A 22,365-nucleotide genomic window follows, 5' to 3' on the forward strand; every position below is an offset into this window, starting at 1 on the left:
TATCCTGACCTTCTTCCCAATATGTTTCATTTAGTACCTGCATGATGAACCATAAGTGTAAGAAGCAAACTAAGTGCTTATCTTGCAAAAACAGGTATCTTTTCATCTGGGAGGCTGTTTCCCGCCTCCCAGCTGAGAAGAGCAGAGCAGAGCAAGCTGTCCAGCTGGTCCAAGGACTACAGAAGCAAGCAAGATCCCAGAGAGCGAGTGACCAGAGCGAGCGAACAGGGGGAGCAAACAGGAGTTGGCCAGGGGAGTTGCAGTGGTAGAAGAGACAAAGGAGACAGAGACTAAGAGGTAAGTGGGCTGCAGGAAGCCCAGGGGGCTGCCCTTTATCCTTCTGAGTGGCTGTGAGCTCACCAGGTGCTTCTGAGAGCTCCAACTGAATTGGGTGTGTGTGGCCTGAGTACTCCCAGCAGCTGAGTGGGCAGGAAACTTCAGTCTGTGTCCCACCTCCCAGCTGAGCAGAGCAGAGCAAGGCGGTCCAGCTGGTCCAGGGACTACAGAAGCAAGCAAGCTCCCAGAGAGCAAGCGACCAGAGCGAGCAAACAGGGGGAGCGAACAGGAGTTGGCCAGGGGAGTTGCAGTGGTAGAAGAGACAAAGGAGACAAAGGAGACAGAGGCTAAGAGGTAAGTGGGCTGCAGGAAACCCAGGGGGCTGCCCTTTATCCTTCTGAGTGGCTGTGAGCTCACCAGGTGCTTCTGAGAGCTCCAACTGAATTGGGGTGTGTGGTCTGAGTACTTTCAGCAGCTGAGTGGGCAGGAAGCTTCAGTCTGTTTCCCGCCTCCCAGCTGAGCAGAGCAGAGCAAGCTGGTCCAGGGACTACAGAAGCAAGCAAGCTCCCAGAGAGCAAGCGACCACAGCGAGCGAACAGGGGGAGCAAACAGGAGTTGGCCAGGGGAGTTGCAGTGGTAGAAGAGACAAAGGAGACAAAGGAGACAGAGGCTAAGAGGTAAGTGGGCTGCAGGAAGCCCAGGGGGCTGCCCTTTATCCTTCTGAGTGGTTGTGAGCTCACCAGGTGCTTCTGAGAGCTCCAACTGAATTGGGGGTGTGTGGCCTGAGTACTCCCAGCAGTTGAGTGGGCAGGAAGCTTCAGTCTGTTTCCCGCCTCCCAGCTGAGCAGAGCAGAGCAAGCTGGTCCAGCTGGTCCAGGGACTACAGAAGCAAGCAGGCTCCCAGAGAGCGAGCGACCAGAGCGAGCGACCAGGGGGAGCAAACAGGAGTTGGCCAGGGGATTTCGGCAGGGGAGGTCAAGGGGGAGGCCCCTAACATTTTTTTTCTTTTTTAACTAACTTTTTTCCCCATTTATTTTTCTTGTAACACACACTTCCACACCAGTGGGACTCTGCTTTTAACTTCTACTGAGTAGAGGAGCAGGCACAGGCTAGTCTAGAACAATCACAAAGCTAGACACAAAAAGGGAAAAGAGGCTATGGAAGGACAAGACTCTCCAGTGGTGGTGACCTGCAAGGTGTGTGCAATGTTTGTTTTCTTGCCTGAGAACAACATGGCCTACACCTGCAACAAGTGCAAGTTGATCACGCTGCTGGAAGAAAAAGTAAGTGGACTGAAGCGGCGACTGTCGACCCTCTGGGGAATAAGAGAACACGAAGAGTTCTTGGACAGAATGGGGGAACTACAGCAGCAAAGGGAAGACCAGAGGCTTGAAGAGCAATAGCAAGATGAGGCAGAAGTGGGAAATGCTGAGGTGAAGGACAAAGGAGTAGAGGATACTCCTTGGAAAAGGGTGACAGTTAGGAGGAGAAGAACTAGACACCACTCTGCACCAGTGGAAGCAATGGAGCTGTGGAACCGATTCCAGGTACTTGCGGATGAGACTGGAGGAAAGCCTGCAAAGGAAGAATCACAGGGGAACCTGCATGAGAGTGAGCAAGAGGCTGAAGGTCAGTCAGAGGCGATGAAACCCAGGCCTACAAGAAGAAGAAGAGAAGAGTGGTAGTAGTGGGAGACTCCTTGCTGCATGGGATCGAGTCCCAAGTATGTCACGAAGATCCGTGGACTCACCAGGTATGTTGCCTCCCTGGAGGACAGATTAGAGACGTGACTGAAAGGTTGCCTGCACTCATAAAGCCCACTGACAGGTATCCCTTTCTTCTCATCCATGTGGGAACAAATGATACCGCCAAGCGGAGCTACGAAGAAATCACATCAGACTTTGAAGCTTTGGGAAGGAAACTCAAGAACTTTGGGGCCCAGATAGTTTTCTCATCCATCCTTCCAGTAGTTAGAAGAGGGATAGAAAGGGAACGAAAAATACTCCTGGTGACTGACTACAAAGGTGGTGCCGATGAGAGAGATTTGGATTCTGGGACCACGGGCTATACTTCCTGGAAGATGGGCTGTTGGCAAGGGACGGGTTGCACCTCACAAAGAATGGGAAGAATGTGTTTGGCCACAGCATGAAAAACTTCATCAGGAGGGCTTTAAACTGAATCCTACGGGGAAGGGAGATGTAAAGTTGGGGGTAACAATGGACGTAGGCTCATGCACTGCAACAGAGAGAACAGCTCTAATAGCGCCCAATAATAGTCTTCAGACACATGTAGGAAGAAAGCCAGACTATGAAGCACATGGTCTTCGATGTCTATATACTAATGCCCAGAGTCTGGGAAACAAACAGAACGAACTTGAACTCTTAATACAAGAGGGAAATTATGACTTGATAGGTATAACTGAGACTTGGTGGGATGTCTGTCATGACTGGAATACAGCAATTGAAGGATATAACTTGTTCAAAAAGAACAGGAGGAACAGAAAGGGAGGCGGGGTTGCACTGTATGTGAAAAATACATATCTCTGCACAGAAATACAGGAGGATGAGCTTGGTAGCCCCATCGAGAGCATCTGGATCAAAATAAATGGAGCAAAGAATAAAAGGAACCTGGTGGTCGGAGTCTACTACTGGCCACCCACCCAATCAAGGAGAAGACAAGCATGAAACTTTTGAAAAGCAAATAGCCAATGTTTTAAGGAAGCATGATGTAGTAGTAATGGGGGACTTCAATTTCCCCGATATTTGTTGGGAGACAAATTCTGCAAAACATGGCCCCTCCAGGAAATTCCTGACTTGTGTGGTGGATAACTTTCTCCTACAGAAAGTAGAGGAAGGAACTAGAGGATCGGCTATCCTTGACTTGATCCTAACCAACAGAGATGACTTAGTGGATAAAGTAGCAGTTACAGGAACTCTGGGGGAAAGCAAGCATGTTGTACTTGAGTTCTTGGTTCTAAGGGAAGCAAAAGCCGAGTGTAGTCAAATGCGTACCCTGGATTTTAGGAAAGCTGATTTTAATAAACTCAGAACAATGATCAGTAAGGTCCCATGGCAAGCGACGCTAACGAGGAAAGGAGTCCAAGATGGGTGGGAGCTTTTAAAAAAGGAAATTCTGAAGGCACAATTACAAACAATTCCAACCAGAAGAAAAGGTGGAAGACAACAGAAGAAGCCAATGTGGCTTCGCAAAAAGCTTAGAGATGACCTGAAAACAAAAAAAGGACACATATAGGAAGTGGAAGGAAGGCAAAGTAACTAAGGAAGAGTACAGGCAGGTAGCACAGAATTGCAGGGATGGCGTCAGGAAGGCTAAAGCTGAGAACGAGCTGAGGTTAGCGAGGGATGCTAAAAACAACAAAAAGGCTTTCTTCAGACACGTGCATAGTAAAAGACAGAGGAAAGAAATGGTGGCTCAGCTATTAAATAAGGATGGCAAAACGATAACAGATGACAAAGAAAAGGCAGAACTGCTCAATTCCTACTTTGGCTCAGTCTTCTCCCAAAAGAGGGTCTATGACCCCCCTGGCGAAGGTGAAGTACAGGTTGAAGGGGCAGGATTGCAGCTTGAGATCGATAGGCATATGGTCAAGGAACACCTAATTAATTTGAATGAGTTCAAATCTCCAGCGCCAGATGAACTGCATCCTAGAGTAATAAAGGAACTGGCAGAAGAACTCTCAGAACCGCTGTCTATTCTCTTTGAGAAATCATGGAGGACGGGGGAAGTGCCAGATGACTGGAGGAGAGCTAATGTTGTCCCTATCTTCAAAAAGGGTAAAAAGGAGGAACCGGGGAACTACAGACCAGTCAGTCTGACCTCAATCCCTGGGAAAATTCTGGAGCAGATGATAAAGCAATCCATCTGGAAGCACCTTGAAAACAATGCAGTGATTACTCGACGCCAACATGGATTTGTCAAGAACCTGATCTCATTTTTTGATCAAGTCACCTCCCTTGTGGACTGTGGGAATGCTGTGGACATCATATACCTCGACTTCAGCAAAGCTTTCGACAGTGCCCCATGATATCCTGATGAGCAAACTAGCTCAAAGTGGGCTAGATGAAACAACGATCCGGTAGATCCACAGTTGGCTACAGAATCAGACTCAAACAGTGCTTATCCTTCTCAAACCGGGGAGAGGTAACGAGTGGGGTACTGCAGGGCTCAGTCCTGGGCCCAGTGCTCTTCAACATTTTTATTAATGACTTGGAGGAGGAGGTGCAGGGAATGCTGATGAAATTTGCAAATGACACAAAATTGGGCAGGATAGCTAATACTTTGGAAGATAGAAACAAAATTCAAAGTGATCTTGATAGACTGGAGCGCTGGGCAGAAAATAACAGAATGACATTTAATAGGGATAAATGCCAAGTTCTGCACCTAGGAAAAAGAAACCAAATGCACAGTGACAAGATGGGGGATACGTGGCTCAACAGCACTACAAGCAAGAAGGATCTTGGAACTGTTGTCGATCACAAGCTGAATATGAGCCAACAATGTGATGTGGCTGCAAAAAAGGCCAATGCTATTTTGGGCTGCATTAATAGAAGCATAGCTTCCAAATCCCGGGAATTACTAGTTCCCCTCTACTCAGCACTGGTTAGGCCTCATCCGGAGTACTGTGTCCAGTTCTGGGCACCACACTTTAGGAAGGATGCAGACAAACTGGAGAGGGTTCAGAGGAGGGCAACAAAGATGATCAGGGGATTGGAAACAAAGCCCTATGAAGAGAGACTGAAAGAACTGAGCATGTTTAGCCTTAAGAGAAGACTGAGGGGAGATATGATAGTGCTCTTCAAGTACTTGAAAGGTTGTCACAGACAGGAAGGCCAGGATCTCTTCTCTATCATCCCAGAGTGCAGGACACAGGATAATGGGCTCAAGTTACAGGAAGTCAGATTCTGGCTGAACATCAGGAAAAACATCCTGACTGTTAGAGCAATATGACAATGGAACCAATTATCTAGGGAGGTGGTGGGCTCTCCCACACTGGAGGCATTCAAGATGAGGCTGGACAGCCATCTGTCAGGGATGCTCTGACTTGGATTCCTGCATTGAGTAGGGGGTTGGACTCAATGGCCTTGTAGGCCCCTTCCAACCCTACTATTCTATGATTCTATGTAGCGCAGTGGCTGAAAGAATGATATCACCTCTGCCATAAACCCACTAGGTGACATTAAACAGGTCATTGTCTTTCAGCTCTAGAACCCTAATCTGCAATATGGTGATAATAATACTGACCTACTGTATTACAACAAGATAATGTTCCTGAAGTGCTTTGAATGCTCCAAGTCACTATATAAATGCTTATTTGTTATTATGTTTGTCATTGCTTCATAATGCAACTGCACTTTCCATAGTGCTGCTAGAAAGATCACACCATCCACACTGGTCTCCCCCGCACTGCTGCTTCTGACAGAGATAGTTCCGGATGATATCATAGTTGAGTGTGGATCGCAGAGGCTGGAGGCTCTCCTTCAAAAGAGGCATGTAAATATATCCTTGCTGTCAAGTATGGACAAATTATGTGATTTTTCTCCCATAAAGCTGGTCTACTTTGGTGCAGCAAAAGTGTATGACGTTAGCCTAATATTTGTGAACTGTTTTGAGAATGGAAACCAACTAGCTGAAATGGAAACCCAACTAGTTGAAATTCATGTTGGCCTTTTGGATTTTGCTGTAAGTGTGCTTTGAAGATTATGATGGACACCGAAGGCTGGCAGAGTTCACTGTAAGTTCTCAAACCTTGTGGATTAGTTTTTGCTGCATCCGACAATAGACAGAGATTAATTTAAAATGCACAGAAAATGGAAGACAAACACGGAACTATATCTCAGTTCTATTAACCAGCAAAGGACATCAGCCTATTGCAGGAGTAGTCAACCTTTTGGGGCCATGGACACATTTGGAAATTTGAGAAACTGTCCTGGGCATCACCACAAAATGGGAGGCATGGCAAAGACACGTAACCTGTCCACAAGACTGAGCACAAGGCAGAAGTGGGGTCTGAGCCCCAGCAGATGAAACAACTCCTTTGAACCCAGTTTTCAGAAACAGAAACCTATTTCACAACAATCCCAGCAGCCTATAAGCAAATATGTTTAAAAAATCTTTTAAAGTGGGAGGGGGTAGGAGACCTTGGCAGTTTCTGGGGGCACATTGGTGGCCTCAGGCACCACATTTCCTATACCTGGCCTATGGAGTTCAAGAATATTACCTTCCACTGTGTTTATGCTAATGTTAATTAAGGAGAACATGAAAGATTAAAGACTCTAGAGTTTATCATTGGTTCAGAAATCTCTGGTAGCCATCACAGTTACACAAAAAAAGCAACTCATACAGAAGTTCTTCCAGACCAAGAAAAACATAGTATCTATTCAGATCAAGTGACTTTTCTTTGTTCTCTGGGCTTCAGCATTCTCTTTTTCCAGTTGTTTGTACTGTTGAACAGCTGCTGTGAACTAGGGAGTATCACTGGTGAAGCTGGATAAAGCCATTTCAGGTTCAATGTTAAAGGTATCTTTCCTCACTTTTATTGCATGCAGTGCAGGACCTGTTCCTTCCCAGCTGCAACATAGCTGATCCTTTTGATCTAATTCTGAAACACACAATAAATAAAACACATTCAGTAAATATGATGTGCTATACATGCCTGTGTTGGTGTGTGTGTTAAGTTTGAATAATATTATTTCTGCAGGCAAAGAGAGACTGGATTCTTTACCCCATCAAGCAACTATTTCCCAATGTCAGCTAGTCTCTGATTGGTTGATATGTGCATCCTCATTTTTCTTCTGATTTTTATAAATGCAAGAATCATTATTCTTGCAGCAGTCAGATCAATTATTCCAGGGGCTTCCAGGCACCAGGTCAGCTGGGAGAGAGACCACTTGAAATAGTCCATTTTAATTTGTATTTTATACTGACTGTTCTTGACCAAAAATATTTTCCCCATTTTACTTGGCTGTCCTCTCCAAGGCAAATTATACTTACCACCTATATTTGTAATAGTCTGTAGACAGAGGCCTCCCCAGTACTTCAAGGGGAAGTTCTGCCACCATTGCTGATCCCCACCCCCGCAGTGTTTTGGGGGCCAGAATGGGGCATTCCAGGGACATGATGGTTTTTAAAAACGAGTCGGCACAGAAACTGGTAAAATAATTTTTTAAAAAAACCTTCTCCCCCACTTTCTGCCCACTGTGAGGCAGCAGGGTTCTGGACACAGATCCTCACCTGCATACTTAGGACTGTTCCACCCATAATACATATTTGACTGACTGAGAACTTGTAGAAGGTCAAACCACGCTATTATAATTGTCCTCACACTAAGCACCAAAGTAATGGGGAATGCTTACAGGTGCAAGCTCCCTCATGAGAGATGGCAGCATTTAGCATTAAATGGGGTAAAATCCCTCAATCCCACTGGTGGCTTTAATAGGAACAAGCCAACATTCAGACTCCTCCACCTGCTGAGCTGAGCAACGCCTTTGTCTATGAGCCAACATTCAGTGGGTGTAGACTGGTATGTTTCCGTTGAAATTGATGAAACATATCTGATTTGTATCTGCTGAGGATGTGGACCAAGCCATATTTATCAGGAAACTCAGCCCTCAGAGAATATGTGATGAAGGGCAAACAGCCCTCTCAGCTACTCTAGCCAATCTATGTATTAGAGATTTTCTAAAGGCAAAAGTATTTACTAAGGTTGGACACTGCCAGGGGAGCTTAAACAAATTTATCTTGCAGCCATTCATCAAGCTGCACCGGAACAATGTTCCTCTGTTGTGTAGGAGACAGACTTGGGGAGAGTATTCCCCAAACCAGGCCAGTACATGGCCTGAGGAGCAGTAAAGAAAGGCGAGAGCTCAAACTTCAAATTGCCAAAGGGTGTAGATGAGGTGGAGGAAAATATTGAAGCCTGTAGTAAGGATGTCCCCTAAGATCATCCACTCATTGCTATAGGCAAATGAAAAGGTAAGAAATGAATAGAGTAGCAAGGATCCAGTTCTTATCAGGAGAAAAATATTCAGTGATAATGAATTACTGCAGATTACATCTCCTTGTTTGGAGGGGAGTTTAGACTGAAAAGAAATGTTTGCTGCTGCTAATTGTACAGCAAGGTGACAGAGACCTAGGCAAATATGTGCTTCCCCATGTTGGATTTCTTCAGCTGATCATTCAAACAAGCGCCATTGTAGTGCTGAAAAGCAAAGTTCCTCCAAGGACCCCCACAGGGCAACATGCACCTAGATGAGCCAACGGCTTTTGTTCAGGAACAAAGCGCTGAAGTATGTCAATAAAGCTGGGTAAAGATGCAGTTTGAAAGTATGGGGATGCACACAAAAGGCCGATGATGAGTCTAATGTGAAGCAGTATATCAACTGGAAAGTTGGGGAGAGGGCAGCATGTGGCCTCTGGAAGAAGAAAGGGAACAGGTATGGGTTTTTTTAAAGACAAAGAAAAGAAAAATAGAAGCACCTCTTCTGTGCTCTCCTTCATAGCACTATCACCCTATCTCCAAGGAAGTAAAGTTAGGCTATGAAATCACCATACCAGATGAACTAGCTCTTTGCAAAACACAGAAGTACCCAGGATCTAGCCTGAAGTTCTTGTCTTGTTCAAGAAATGGAGCTCTTATTTGCCACTTGAAAACCCTAGAAAAAAACTAAGCTGCATATCTCAGCAAATTGTGAGTAGCTTCAGAATGTCCAAACTCCCAATATAGAGTCAGCTTGCACATCTGATGAGCGGGTGAGATGTGCACATTCCCTTTCAGACATCAGGTGGGATTCAGAGCTAGATGAGATATCCACTGGTGTAATGGGGCTTTCCTGGCTCCCCCCTCCCACTACAGCCCCCTGCGCACCCGGAAAAGCTATTCATGAGGGATGAAGGAAACTGTGGAATGGCATGTGATCAAGTACCGGGGACAACAGTGGGATGGGGAAATTGGGAGGATTCAGCAGGGCTGCCTTGTGCAAACAGAAGTTCCTTTCTGCTCACACAAGGCATCTCTGGAGCCAAACTAGTATGGAGAAACAACACCAGAAGAATATGAAAGAGACTGCACTGAACTGGCAGTGCTTCTCAATAACCAGTGTGGTGTAGGGGCGAGAGTGTTGGACTGGGGGCCGGGAGATCAGGGTTCTAGTCCCCACTCGGCCATGGAAGCTCACTGGGTGACTTTGGGCCAGTCACAGACTCTCAGCCCAACCAACCTCACAGGGTTGTTGTTGTGAGGATAAAATAGAGAGGAGGAGGATAATGTAAGCCACCTTGGGTTTCTTGCAAGAGAAAAAACGGCAGGATATAAATGCAATAAAATAAATAACCTTGCAAGCCACTCTAATTACAATAAAGTCCACAGGGTCTGGTTTCCTCATTATTTGTTCCCATAAATGCCACTAGTAGTTTGTACACTTTACATCAAACACTGTGTCCAATTTGAGCTGTACTAGTATTTTTAGCACTAAAGATACTACATAACAAAATAGTTACTAATCTAGCAATGCTAGTGATAGTTGTTTTTCCTAACTCCTTTAACCCTGGACATTGTCTCACAGCTATTTTACCTATATGAGGCCTTACAATTATCTCTTTAAAATTATTTTTACCTGTTTTCACAAGAGATGTCTTTTTAACATTATCTAACTTTTCACACTCCTGCCTATTTGCCATTCTACAGAGATATCTTTTGAAGGTTCTTCCCCTCCCTCCTTTGAAATATTTGCTACACCAGCAAATATAGCAGTGGGTATGCGTGGTGCATGTCTGGTGTGTGCCCATTTGACACACACACACACACACACACACACACACACACTCTGGCCAAAAAATCAAAAAACAACCCAATAATCATAGGCTAAGATCGTCTGCTGGGAACAGCAACAAGCTTTAATACTCTCCTGGCTGAAGACATCTGCTAGTGACCGCTTTGAGGATCGTTCTTCCAGGAGCAATTAACTTCCCTTACAGCTGGATGATTTAAATCACACTAAGACTACCCAAGAGTAGTGGGGAGCTTTTTCGATCCTCTTTCTATGAAGAATTATTGTCAAGAGCAAAGGCAAGTTTAGCTCAAGAGAAGTGAGCTTAACATTTCACGAATGGAACAAAGGCAACCAGGGCCATAACTGGACCACAAGATGGTTGTATGTGAACTCCACAAATTCTTGTAAGAGGGGTAGCATTCATGCCGTCCTGCACAATGTTGCAGAACAGAAAAGGAGCTCCCAACACTGGAAGTTATTTACCCCTGCTGTAGTATTAGTGGGGCACTCTCTCTAGAGCAAACAAAATTACTTTATTTGAAGACTTTCTGAGTGATGTGTGTGTGTGTGTGGGGGGGGGATTTCCCTGCCCTTATATAATCTGCCTTTGGATCTCAGCTTCCTCTGTTAAGATGGCTGGGAGGCAAAAAAGTAGGCTTTCAACCAAATTACAGTGGTGGCAATGTGCTCAGTGACCTGGCCATCCTGTACACACCCAATTCCAGGTGACCAAACACAACTGGAGAGAAATGTTGAATACTGATGGCATGAGATGACTTCTGCACCAAACTGACATTGAAGAAGATCTAATCCCAAGTGTGATTTTGCTTAAATAACTAATAATCTAGTTGATATTGTCCTATTTATAACAGACCTCTATGCTGGCTCCATGCGTTTCATTTCTACAATTTTACCAGAGAAGATATGCTGAGATATCAATATTGTTACAAGATGCACAGATGGAAAGCAGGATAGAAATGAATTTATTCTATTTCTGTTTAGCTACATTTATTCTTCACCTTTCCATAAAATAAGCCCAAGGCATATTAGTTGTGACCTCTATTAATTATTTCCTTGCTCATTGAATGTTTTCCTCGTTCTTGCATGGATGTTGGTATTTCAGACTAAGGGCGCAATCCTATTGTGATAGACAGCCTGTGAAGTCGGAGGTGACTGCCTATCCAATGCAGGGCGGCTGAAGCACAGAGGAGAGGATTCTTTCTATGCTCTGGCTGCCCTGCAGTTTTCCTTAGATGCCTGGTTTTGGGCGTCTAAGTGTGGCTTGGAGGAGGGGGCAGGAACGGGGCTGGAGGCCACATAGGAAGCTGTCTAAAACTACAGTCTCCTCCCCGCCCCGCCCCTGGGAACACCCTCTTTTCGCCCTACCCATGTTCCGTGTTATGAGCATGGACAGGCACAGAGGGGTAGCCGCGGCAGTTCTCTCTGCCCTGGCTACGAGGGGGAGGGGGCGGGGAGCACGGTTCCCAGGCTATGAGCTCATAGTGCTGTCTACGAGCTTGGAACTGGGAAACTAAAAAATCCTATCTCCCCTAGATGCTGCCTAGGGGACATAGGATTGCTCTCTAAAACATGCACGCATTACCTCCTTACCACTGAACACTTTCTTTATATTGATACTTGAAAGTAGATTCCAATACTAATACAGTATACTTCTTTCCTCCTCAGCATTAACAAAGTAAAAGCAAGGCTTTTTAAAGCAGACATCCTTGCAGTGCTCAGAATTTGGTTTCCTTTTAATATTACCCTCAGAAAACCAACTGAGATGGAGGTGGTTGTTGTTGTTGTTGTTGTATGATATTATAAACATTTATATACTACCTTATTTGCTAAAAAGCCATCCAGGATGCGCACAATGATTTTAAAAAATTAAACCTTAAAACGATTTTAAAAATTTCAAACAGTAAAACATTAGAAATACATTTTCTGTTAAAAGGGCCCCAATGTAATAATGTACCACGGCTAGAGATAAACTAACAGTAAAACACAATTATTAACATATGAACACAGTTCTTTATTGCTTTAATAGTAGAGGTGTCAGCCAAGTGAATATTTTTTCTGGCTTTTGGACCAGGGGTGGGGAACATGGGGCCCTCCAGATGTTGTTAGACTGCAACTCTCATCAACCCCAACCAGCATGGCCAGTGGTGAGGGATGATGAGATCTGCAGCCCAACAGCATCTGAAGGGCCACATGTTCCCCAGCCCTGATTAATGGATTAAATGTAAATAAATGTACATATTTAACAACAAAAACAACAATAATTTTAAATTGGTATCTTTTTTGGAATGCCGAAGGAAGAGCTTTTCCTAAGATAAAGATAACCTACAATTTAAGAAAAAAGTACTCTTCTTTCCTTGAACAATGTTTCCTTTTTCATCAAATGTAGTAATATAGTGTACCACAATTATAGTCATACATTAGGACCAAAACGTCTTCTAACATAAACAAATCCAAGGTCTGTGGGGCCGTCTATGCAGTATGCTGCATTGTAAAAGGAATTATGCAATAAAACCCCACTCTTCCTCCAGTCACACAGGGTCCCCATTCTTAAATAAAACCCTGACCCTCTAGCTATTCTTTCTCACCCCTTTAATGTGTAATATATTTTCTGGACAGTCACTGCGAAAGATGCAGCCATTGATTTCAGCTGTGCGCTGTCAAGTGCGTCTGGTTCGTATTTGTACAGGGGGATCCAGAGTAGTTTCATCCAGAATGGCAAGCTGTCTGCTTGTTATCAATACAACCCGGGCTGGAAGGAAAGCTCATTGCTGAGGGAGTTCGTGTGTGTAAAATTTGACTCAAAGAGGAGGGAGATTATGTGTCTGTGCAGTTTACATGGCAGAGGGTCCTTCAAGAGTCCTAAAATCTTTACTTGGTATTATTTCCATGGATTAATCTGGAGGCAAATTTTAATTTCCAACTAATTACACTGATAATCACTTAAAGCTTGCTGCTCCATTCGATGCACCCAGTCAAATTACAAATAGGCCATAATATTGCCATACCCACACTGCTGCTCCCAGCCCGGTCATTCACCCCCACACAAAGCATGCCCCAACGAGGCAGCTGGTTGGGGCATGCTGGGAGTTGTAGAGCTTTTTCTCTCTAAACATGCATAGGATTGCACCTTAAGACACAGAAGCAGACTGACATTCACTTTTACCCATACTGCTACTACCTCCATTGCCAAGTAGGGATAGGTGTAGGGTGATTATAATCTAAAAGAGGGATAGAACTTCTATACCATCCACAGGCTCTAAAATAATAATTTTCTCTATTGCTGGAATACCATGACAGGATCTGTCTTCTTCACAGCTCTTGAAAAGTCCTGTCACTTTTGGAATCTGGGCACTCTGAATAATGTGGGTGAATGTACGGCGAGAGTAAAGGGTTACAGAACCACAAGAAAAGCAATAATGGTTAATGCAAAGCCCGCAGGCTAACTAAAATCCATGGATCATATTGCAAGGATATTCACATGGAGTTGGGAGAATGGAAGAGTGCATGAATTTATGAGTAAGGCAAGGCACTGTGTTTGCCTTCTCAAATGTATATAACTGCTTAGAAATATTTTTGGAAATGGACCATGGCATACAAATCTACTAAATAAAATGAATGAATGAATAAAATTATTAAAATGCCATTTTATTTTGTCATTTCCCTCAAATAAGGATTATATATTTACAGGATTGTTCTATATAACAAATATTTAATAATTCATGAACAGTATAGTTTCAGAGGTTTAAAATAATCACATCTAAGGAAAAGTTGGGTCAAAAATAGAAGAAGGAAATTTGTAACACATCTGGCTTCTAAAGGGGATGGAAAATTCTGGACCAAGGGGCACTCCTAACACTAACTCGAGCTACAGGCTTAATATTCTCCCCACTGGAAAGTTCTAAAACACATTGTTTTTAAACTTCATAAGGGAAACCATTATAAAAATGCACTCTCTAGAGAAGATTCCTGAACTTGTGGGGGGCAGGGGGAGAAACATGAGAGACAGAAATAGAACATAGGGCTGCATGACCTATCAGATGTCACTCAATGGTAATTTATTATTGTAAGCAAGATCCATATCAGAATGTTAACATTTGCTGTGGGATCTGGTTTTTTTATCAGTTTACTATCTGTGGGAGGAAGGGGCTGCTCTGTGATCTTGGAGGAAGACGTACTCAGTGACCTTTTTATGTGCCTCAGTTCTATTATCCGAGATAGTTAAGGCTAGTTGCAAACATTCCCCTCCTCCCTCATTAGAGTCCTTTAAACTACTTTTTTCCTGTAAAATGTTACCTTCCTGGTTTGTTTATTTATTTTGCCTCTGACACCCCTCCCCCATTACAGGCTGCGCCAAAACACGCCCCAAGGCCTAACATTATTAAAGATGTGCTCAGAAATTTCTGTATTGCTGAGATGCATGGCTTTTGCTATAACAGAGGTATAGAGCCATAACAGTGGACTTCATGTGACCTCATTACTACTGATTGTATGCATGAAGTGACCTCACTCGCATGCTTGCACAATGGACTGGGCAACCCCATGCTCCCCAGTATGAACAGTAATGGAGGTTTTGGTAGAGCAGTTAAGCCACTTATGTAGTTTAGCACTCACTTCAAGACAAAGAGCTTTTTAATTATCCCTCCCACACACACACACACACACACACACAGTGTGAATGACAAGAGAAGCTCTGTTAGAGTTCTTCCCTTACATTTCTCAATCCTGTTTCCCTGAGGTACATAAAAAGATGATTCCTGACAGACTCTGTTGCTGTTCATGCTAGCAGGGAGTGGGTGGTGGTTTCAAGAGCCCTTTGTCCAGCAATAGTGGAGCCAGGGCTCACGGGGACGTGACGCCAGTGCTTTTTGGTTAACAGGGCTGCTGATGTCATCTGCCAGTCCCCACAAGAAAATTTCCTGCTCCCTCAGTGCTTAGCTGCAATCCTCACAGTAGATGAAGGAAAAATAATTTCCCTAGACAACAGTATAGAATTGTGAGCTATCCCTGTTATAATGCAAAGTATTGGAGGCAGGGGGTTGATCTTGAATGAGAATCTAAGGGCACAATCCTATGCACATCTAGAAAGAAAAAAGTCCTGGCTGGGGAATGCTGGTAGTTGTAGGACTTTTTTCTGTCTAAATATGCATAATAGGATTGCACCCAAAGACCCTTTATCTTCACAAACAGCCTGATCTTGATATGGATTAACCGCCGCCTGCATTTCTGGCCTCTCCATAGGGGCGGGGCTATGTGGACTGTCATGATGAGCGTCTGCTAAACCGCTCCCTTTGCCTCGGCTCGCATGGGAGCACGTGATGCATAATATGAGAGGTTAGTTAGTGCCTATTTGACAAGGCGCTCGCCTTGATGTGAAGGAAGTCCAAAGCCAAGCATTGTGCCAAATAAAGTATGGACTGCACAAGCCACTCACAATATTTCTAGGCACAAAACGTGTGGAAATTGTGTCAGGACATACTGTAAATCTGCGCACAACCATCCAAAAATTGGGTCACACTACTCTAAGGAAAACTGGATGATATCTCATGTATTTATTTATTTTAGATATTTTGAGGCCACCTTTCAGGGCAGAAGCCCTCCCAGGCAGCTCACAACAATAACATTCATATAATAAAAACTGATGTGGTAATACAAACAGCAAACATTCCTAAAACAATAAACACAGCATAAGGCAAAACCTATAAAATAATTGCAGCTACAACTCAGTACGATAAAACAAAATCATACGGGGACGGCCAGAGTAAACGAGTAAGTCTTCAGGGTCTTCCTAAAAGCCTGCAAAGATGGAGCCTGGCAGGCCCTGAATGGCAACACATTACAAGCTTTTTAAAAGCTTGTAATCTGGCTAATATAATATTACTTAGAGATGACCCAAATAGAGAATCATTATGGAAAATATATACAGGTAGAGGGATCAAATTAGGAAATGATACATACTTCCTGGTTAATCATCTGGGAACCAAGGGATGTTATGTTCCAGAGGTATTAGATACTGCCCATGCTAGATGGTTTAGCACATTTTTTTTCTTTGGTTCAGCTCCAGCAGGAGTTAGAGTGGGGCTTCTGGAGCCAATTGCCTTGAGACTGGCTTAGAAAATCAAAACATGGTGCCTCTACTCAGTCGTTTGATGCTTGCTTTGGCAATAGGTTTTGGGTCAAGGTGGCACAGGTAGACAAAAGGAACGTGGGCCCTTCTGATTCACAGAGCTTTTTGCAGTGTTGCAAACCAGCTGAGAAAGGTTCTCTCAGACCTCTGTGAGCTTTGTGTACTCATGGTTTAGCTTATCTTGAACATACTTGCACAAAAATGCAAGGGTTTGGCAAGGTTTAGGCTGTGTAGTATACAATGGTACAAGCTTTACCCAATACCTATTAAAACAAGGATTAACAGTCTGTATACTAAACCTGGTCCTGCATAGAAATGTACAAACAAAACACCAGAAAATGAATTGACACGTTACCAAAATTGCATTTGTGTTAAGACAGAAAATGTTTTAATGGCCCTGCCTAATTCCATCTCCTTTACAGTGCAGTCCTAACTATGTTTACTCAGAAGTAAGTCTGACCAAATTCAATGGGATGTACTCCCTAATAAGTGTGTTTAGGATTGCTACTATTCCAAGGGATTTTGCAGCGGGTGGCAAAGAACAAGTTGCTCCGCCCAACCTTCTACATGCAGATGCTATCTGGAGGGGTAGCTGAATCGAATTCCCACACTGGTGACAGGGCTATGTTGTTCACACCTCAGGGTAGCAGGCTAGTTTAAGGGGCACAGGGCAGGTTGTGTGGCAGACATACCCCTGTCCTCCAACAACTCATCACCACTCCCTGGCCCCCAGCATCTACTACCCAAGGCAGACACTTCACTCTGCCTTAATGTTAGGGCCAGTCCTAGTACAACACAGTATATTTTCCTATATTTAATAATACTTAGTATCTCTCTTTCATGGTTTAAATATTCTACAATCTGGCATATTTTTGTTTCCTCATTAATTATTATTCCCTCCCATCCAAGGGTCTCTTGTGAACTTTTGCTGCAAGAGACTGATAACAGCTTCTCCTCTAGATGTTGTGACCTTGTTATCTCTCTTCAGGCTTCAGTTATTAAACTTTTAAAATCATTATTCTTTGTTGAATTGTGCTGATTCAACAGATTATCTCCAACAGTGTTCAGGATGTGAAATAACCACAGAAAACAATACAGAAAATACACAACACATTTATTTTAAAGAAGGTAACTGCTAGCCATAAATGTAATTGTGCAGTTTCTGAAAATGAAAAGAAAAAACAAAACGCAAGAGAGTTCCTGCGAAGATGACAAAACCTAAAAGCAGCCACACATTTCTGGGGCAGTCCAAGAAGAGCCATGTTTCACAGGCTTTTGCCAACAACCCCTAAACGTGCCCTTTTTTGGGCTGTGTTTGCTAATTTCAGGCACTTTTAACAAAGTTACGTTAAAGAATTTGGCTTTAAAAGACATATGGCTGGCTGGATGAACTGGTAACTATCACTTTCCATTTTGAAAGTCCCACAAACATACCAGTTTCAAGTAAGACTTTTCAGAGAGATTAGCTACTCCAATGGAGGATTTCTAGGAGCTGAAATCAGGAAACAATTAAGTAAAAGCAGGTGGAGAGCAAAGCAGGAAATAGCAGAGTGTCTGAATGCATTCAAAAGAATGTTCTCTGTCTCTCCCCCTCAGCCCTTGGGCAGCTGCAGTGACTAGCTATCCACCCACTCCTCTGCTGCTCTTATCTCTATCAGCCCCTGAAGACATGCAGTCTTGAAGGCCACAAACACCATTGGCCTGAGTAATCCTCAGCAATTCTGAGCCAGGCCCTGGGAGTATTAGGAGGAAGCTGCCTAGAAGGCAGAAGAAGCAAGAGACCCACCCACTGAATTAAAGGATGAATGAGTAAGAAACACCCTATAAACGCCAGAGGCTGTACCTGAAAGGAACTGTCTAATGCCATGGTTCTAAAAACAAACAAAAGAAAAACCAGGAAAAACATACTATTTTTTTAATAGATCATGTTTAATCTTACAGTTCTTTAAATTGTGAAATCCAGGGATTGAGGTGAAACCTGGGAACTGGATGCTTTGTTTTTGGACTGTGTCTTTTAACTGAGATCTTAGAATGACAAAATAGCCAATAACTATTACATCCATTTAATTATGCAGCTGCATCATGAAGCAGAAGCTCCATCGTTTTAAGCATCTTGCTTTTTCAGTTGAAAGTTCTGGTCCTTGTAAAATCAAGCAGAATTTATCCAATTAATATGAAATTTGATATGGAGAACCTACCCTGTGAGGAGTATTATTTCTCTGGGCAAATTCCAGATAAATTGTGTATAATTCAGCCAATGAAAAATGGCTGAATTATAGTAAACTTTTTGCTTTGAATTTCAGGCATCCAACTTAGAAGCATTTTTCTGCCTACCCAAAATATACCTTCATTTTCTCCCTTCGCAAGCAAAGATAATACTTGCTTCTTAAAAGATATTGCATAGGAATGCCTTTCATGGTGTAATTGCTTCCTAAAACTGGATGCAGAAGGCTTTCAGCCACAGAAGCCAGCTTGGGGGGGGGGGGGACACAGGTGGAGCCAGTATTGTGTGTATGCCTGTGTGAGTGTGAGAGAGAGAGAGAAAGAGAGGCGCCGGCAGCACCACATCTTTGTGTATGTGCAAAGTTTTGCGTTCATGAAGTGCTGCTGTGTTTCCATTTGCTTGCATTTAAATGTGGCTGTTCTTTCTGTGTGAAGTCCTGCTCTCTGTGTTAGTGACTCTAAACTGCTTGTGTGTGTGTGTGTAAGTGAGAGAGAATTCATATTGATCAAGTCATTTCTGTCTCCATTCCTTATCTGTAAAATGCAGAAATGTGTTCTACATGCTAAATTCTTTGATTAATCCTTATTATGACTTCAGTTATAGGGCAGTATACAACAGGGCCTCTGCTGGTTCTGTTGTACTTGTGGGAGTGACTGCTTGTGCAACGGCTTTTGCAGTTCTAAAAATAACACCAGAAAGAAGCAGAAATGCTCGTTTCCAGATCAGGACAAGTCAGCAGGTCTCCCTTCTGCACGCTCCATTGACCTGCCCTGTCCTGAAAACGAAGGTTTCTGCTCATTTTGGATTATTTTTAGGACCACAAAAGCCCTGTTGCACCGGCTGGTGCATGCATATGATAGTACTACTCATAGTATATGGTTTTGCTCACTTCCTTGAGTTATCTGCTCAGTATGTGTTTTGTGATCTCTACCATGTTCACTTGATTTCCAGTGAACATGGACAGTGGACTATATTCATAGTTGCCTTTAGACATTTTGCCCCAGCTTTAGTGCCCCACTGCCCCCTTGGGGCAATATGAGAACAACAACATGTTGAATGTCTAGAACACATCTTGATCCACTTGTCAAACTATATAGATAAAACAGATAATATGGGGAAGTTAATAAAAACGGCATATTTACTAGACAGACAGACAGACGAAGAGAAGATGGGGCTGCAGTTGAAAGACCAAGGGAAAGTGTGAGTGCACGAAGGCTAAGTTGTAAACAAGCACAATGTGTGAGTATAGAATATACTTACATAGTATAGAAGTTAAGCCAGGCACCTTAAACAAGTTTAATGTCTTTTGGTACAATAGTGAATTCGGAAGCACCTTAATTCTTCTGATAAAAGAAAGTTTTTTTTGTTCCTAGTCTATATTGTAATTAAGATTTCCATGTAACAGCAGCAACATGACAGACTTTAATGAAAAGAAAAACTATAGAAAGAGTGGAAATACCAGTATTATATCAAAGATAACAAATTAGATGGATTCATGTTTTAACATAGTTGCATCGGTCTATTCTAATATGGAATAAAAAGACACAGTTACAATTGTTAAGAATAGCACTAATTTCCTGTCCCTTTAATAGGAAACAGACTGATGCAACTATGTTTACAACAAACTGAAACTGTGAATATTGTTCATTCAGAGATGGCACATAGATCCACTCATCACAATGCAGGAGCTCAGCTCTTTAATCACTGCCAAAACACAACAGATGTAATGGGAAGTAAAGAATATGGAAGATTGATTCCTCGTTTAATGCCTAGTTTGTGTTGTGTAAAAGGCATCTTATGCTCTTCCTACTAACATCACTGGAATCTGTCTATCTTGACTCAAATAAAGAAGAAATGTTCTTTTAAGTGTCCAGTCCTATGTATGTCCACGCTGGCTGTGGCATGCTGGAAGCTGTAGGACTTTTTTCTGTCAAAGCATGCACAGGATGTTCCCTGAGCCCCTATACACTAGAAAGTGTATGCTTCCTACTACACCTCTCTATGGAAGACAGCATATCAGTAATAGTCAGCTAGGCCTGCTTGATGACGTGGAAGGAAAATACCTTTTGGGAATAGGATTCTGAGGCCTCATTTGAAATCTGATGTCATCCCTGGTGTTCTCAAGTGAGTAGTTACATACAAACCTGGTGGCCTATTCCTACTTTAAATCATAATAACATGGCACTGCCCCAGACCAGATACCTTACTGTTTAAGGCTGCAATCCTATATACATTTACCTGGGAGTCAGTCCATTGCATTCAATAAGACTTACTTTTTGGTAGATATGTATAGGATTACACTGGAAAGCTTCATGTACACAAATGGAAGTTTGATACTCATTGCTTTCTACCTGTGTTAGAAATAGGGATGTACGGATTGTGTAAAATCTGTTCTGTCTGTGCTTTGTCAAGCGCCTTTCATTGTCAAGCGCCTTTCATTGTCAAGCGCCTTTCATTCCATCATCTGACCATCGACGGAATAATTTTTTTTGTTTCCACATTTGCGAAAATTCACACATGCAAAAATACACAAATTCCCACAAAATGCGCACCCCCAAGTATTCATTTTCATGCTTTAGCCTATGGGAGAAATGCGCATTTTCAGGTAGTTTTTAAAATTGTGCATATTTGTCTATGACAAAATTTGCCCCAAATTCCTAGAGGTTAGAAAAACAGTCCACAAATCTGTGGAATCTGCCAGACAGGGGAAAAGCCGGTCCGCTGCAGAATCCATGGGTCAGATTCATAAAAATCTGAACTCATTTGGTTCTGTTGTGGATTTTTCTGACATTCCTAGTTAGAAGAACTCCTACTTGAATGCTTCTACAATTACCTTTGGTGCATGATCATAGAGAGTGCAGCAGAGGGCTGTGAAGTAGTCACCACGATCTCATCCACTTTCTGTTGGGAAGAGATACTTCAATTCCCTCTTGTCATTAGGGATGGACGGAGCACTTCATTTTCACTCCATCTCTATTTCACATGTGTTGATGCATAATTCTGTCCTGTCTTGTTTCCTCCTCCTCCTTGTCATGTATTACATTAATCTGCAGTTGTTGCTTTTTAATCCATGCAAAATTAATGTTTAAATACATATTATTTTTAATGTATTTTCTTATAAAATACAGATTTCTAAATGTATTTTCTCTCTAAGTACACATTTCTAAACATATTTTGTCCTAAAACACAGATTTTAATTCACATTTGGATATGTTTTTAAACTGACAAGTGCACTACAAAATTCAAAGCTGTGTGAAATCTGAAGGATAACTGTGTTCCAATCCATACATTAGTCTTGAAGTTCATATCAAAATTTGCAAAGAACGAATTCCTCAAGCATCCTTACTTGTCCCTACAACAACTATCCAGACATTTGTCATTGCCCAGTCACCAACCTTGCTTTTGCCTCCCTGGTAGTGCCTCAGACCCAGACCTGGAAAATGTAAATCAGAAAGCTCAAGGAAACCTGAGGGACTTGGTCCAATCTAGAGATGAGCAGAGAAGGGACTGCATTACCAAAAGAGCCTTCTGTCTGATAGGGGTGCCAGACCCAGCAGAGGACCCAACAGGCCAAATGCAAGGGGTGAAAGGGGGCAGGGAAGGGAGGAGACTGGGGATGTGGGGCTATGAGGTATCCCCAGCCATCCCCAGCCTCCTTCCCTCTCTCTCCCTGAAGCCTCCACTAGATGGGTAAAATCACCCGTCTAGCTAAAATGCAGAGCCCATTGCACCTCCCACCCTTCACTGAATACTTGTAAGCCTCTGAGTCTGGAAGCTTATGAGTACCCAGGGTGCATCCCATAGGATTGCACCTGAAGTCATCTTCAAGGGCAGCCCCACATATAATACATTACAGTAATTCAATTGCACCAATCGTAATGCTCCTCCATCATGTGAATTAAAGCACCAGCCTGGTGTGTCCATGAACTGGG

The 22,365-nt window shown here is 43.1% G+C and overlaps 1 protein-coding gene across 21 annotated transcripts in view; it reads right to left on the bottom strand.

Moving 5' to 3' along the window:
• Positions 1–22,365, bottom strand: part of RAD51B (RAD51 paralog B) — a 575,587-nt gene that overhangs the window by 15,673 nt on the left and 537,549 nt on the right. For 15 of the 21 annotated variants that reach the window (XR_014789909.1, XR_014789878.1, XR_014789868.1 and 12 more), the window contains one exon: positions 1,294–6,895. The exons of 3 other annotated variants lie outside the window; for them this stretch is intronic. Coding sequence is in view for 13 of the 18 variants with exons in the window: in XM_084848164.1 (XP_084704290.1) it covers positions 6,759–6,895 (137 nt within the window). In the remaining 5 variants the exon portion in view is untranslated. Of the gene's footprint in view, positions 1–1,287; positions 6,896–22,365 lie in introns of those variants that run through there. 3 more of the 21 variants (XM_084848239.1, XM_084848151.1, XM_084848186.1) reach the window with 2 other exon arrangements.

This window comes from Heloderma suspectum, chromosome 1 (genome assembly GCF_057233095.1).
Source record: "Heloderma suspectum isolate Gila_16-S chromosome 1, 16-S_ref, whole genome shotgun sequence".
NCBI classification, from domain to species: Eukaryota; Metazoa; Chordata; class Lepidosauria; order Squamata; family Helodermatidae; genus Heloderma; species Heloderma suspectum.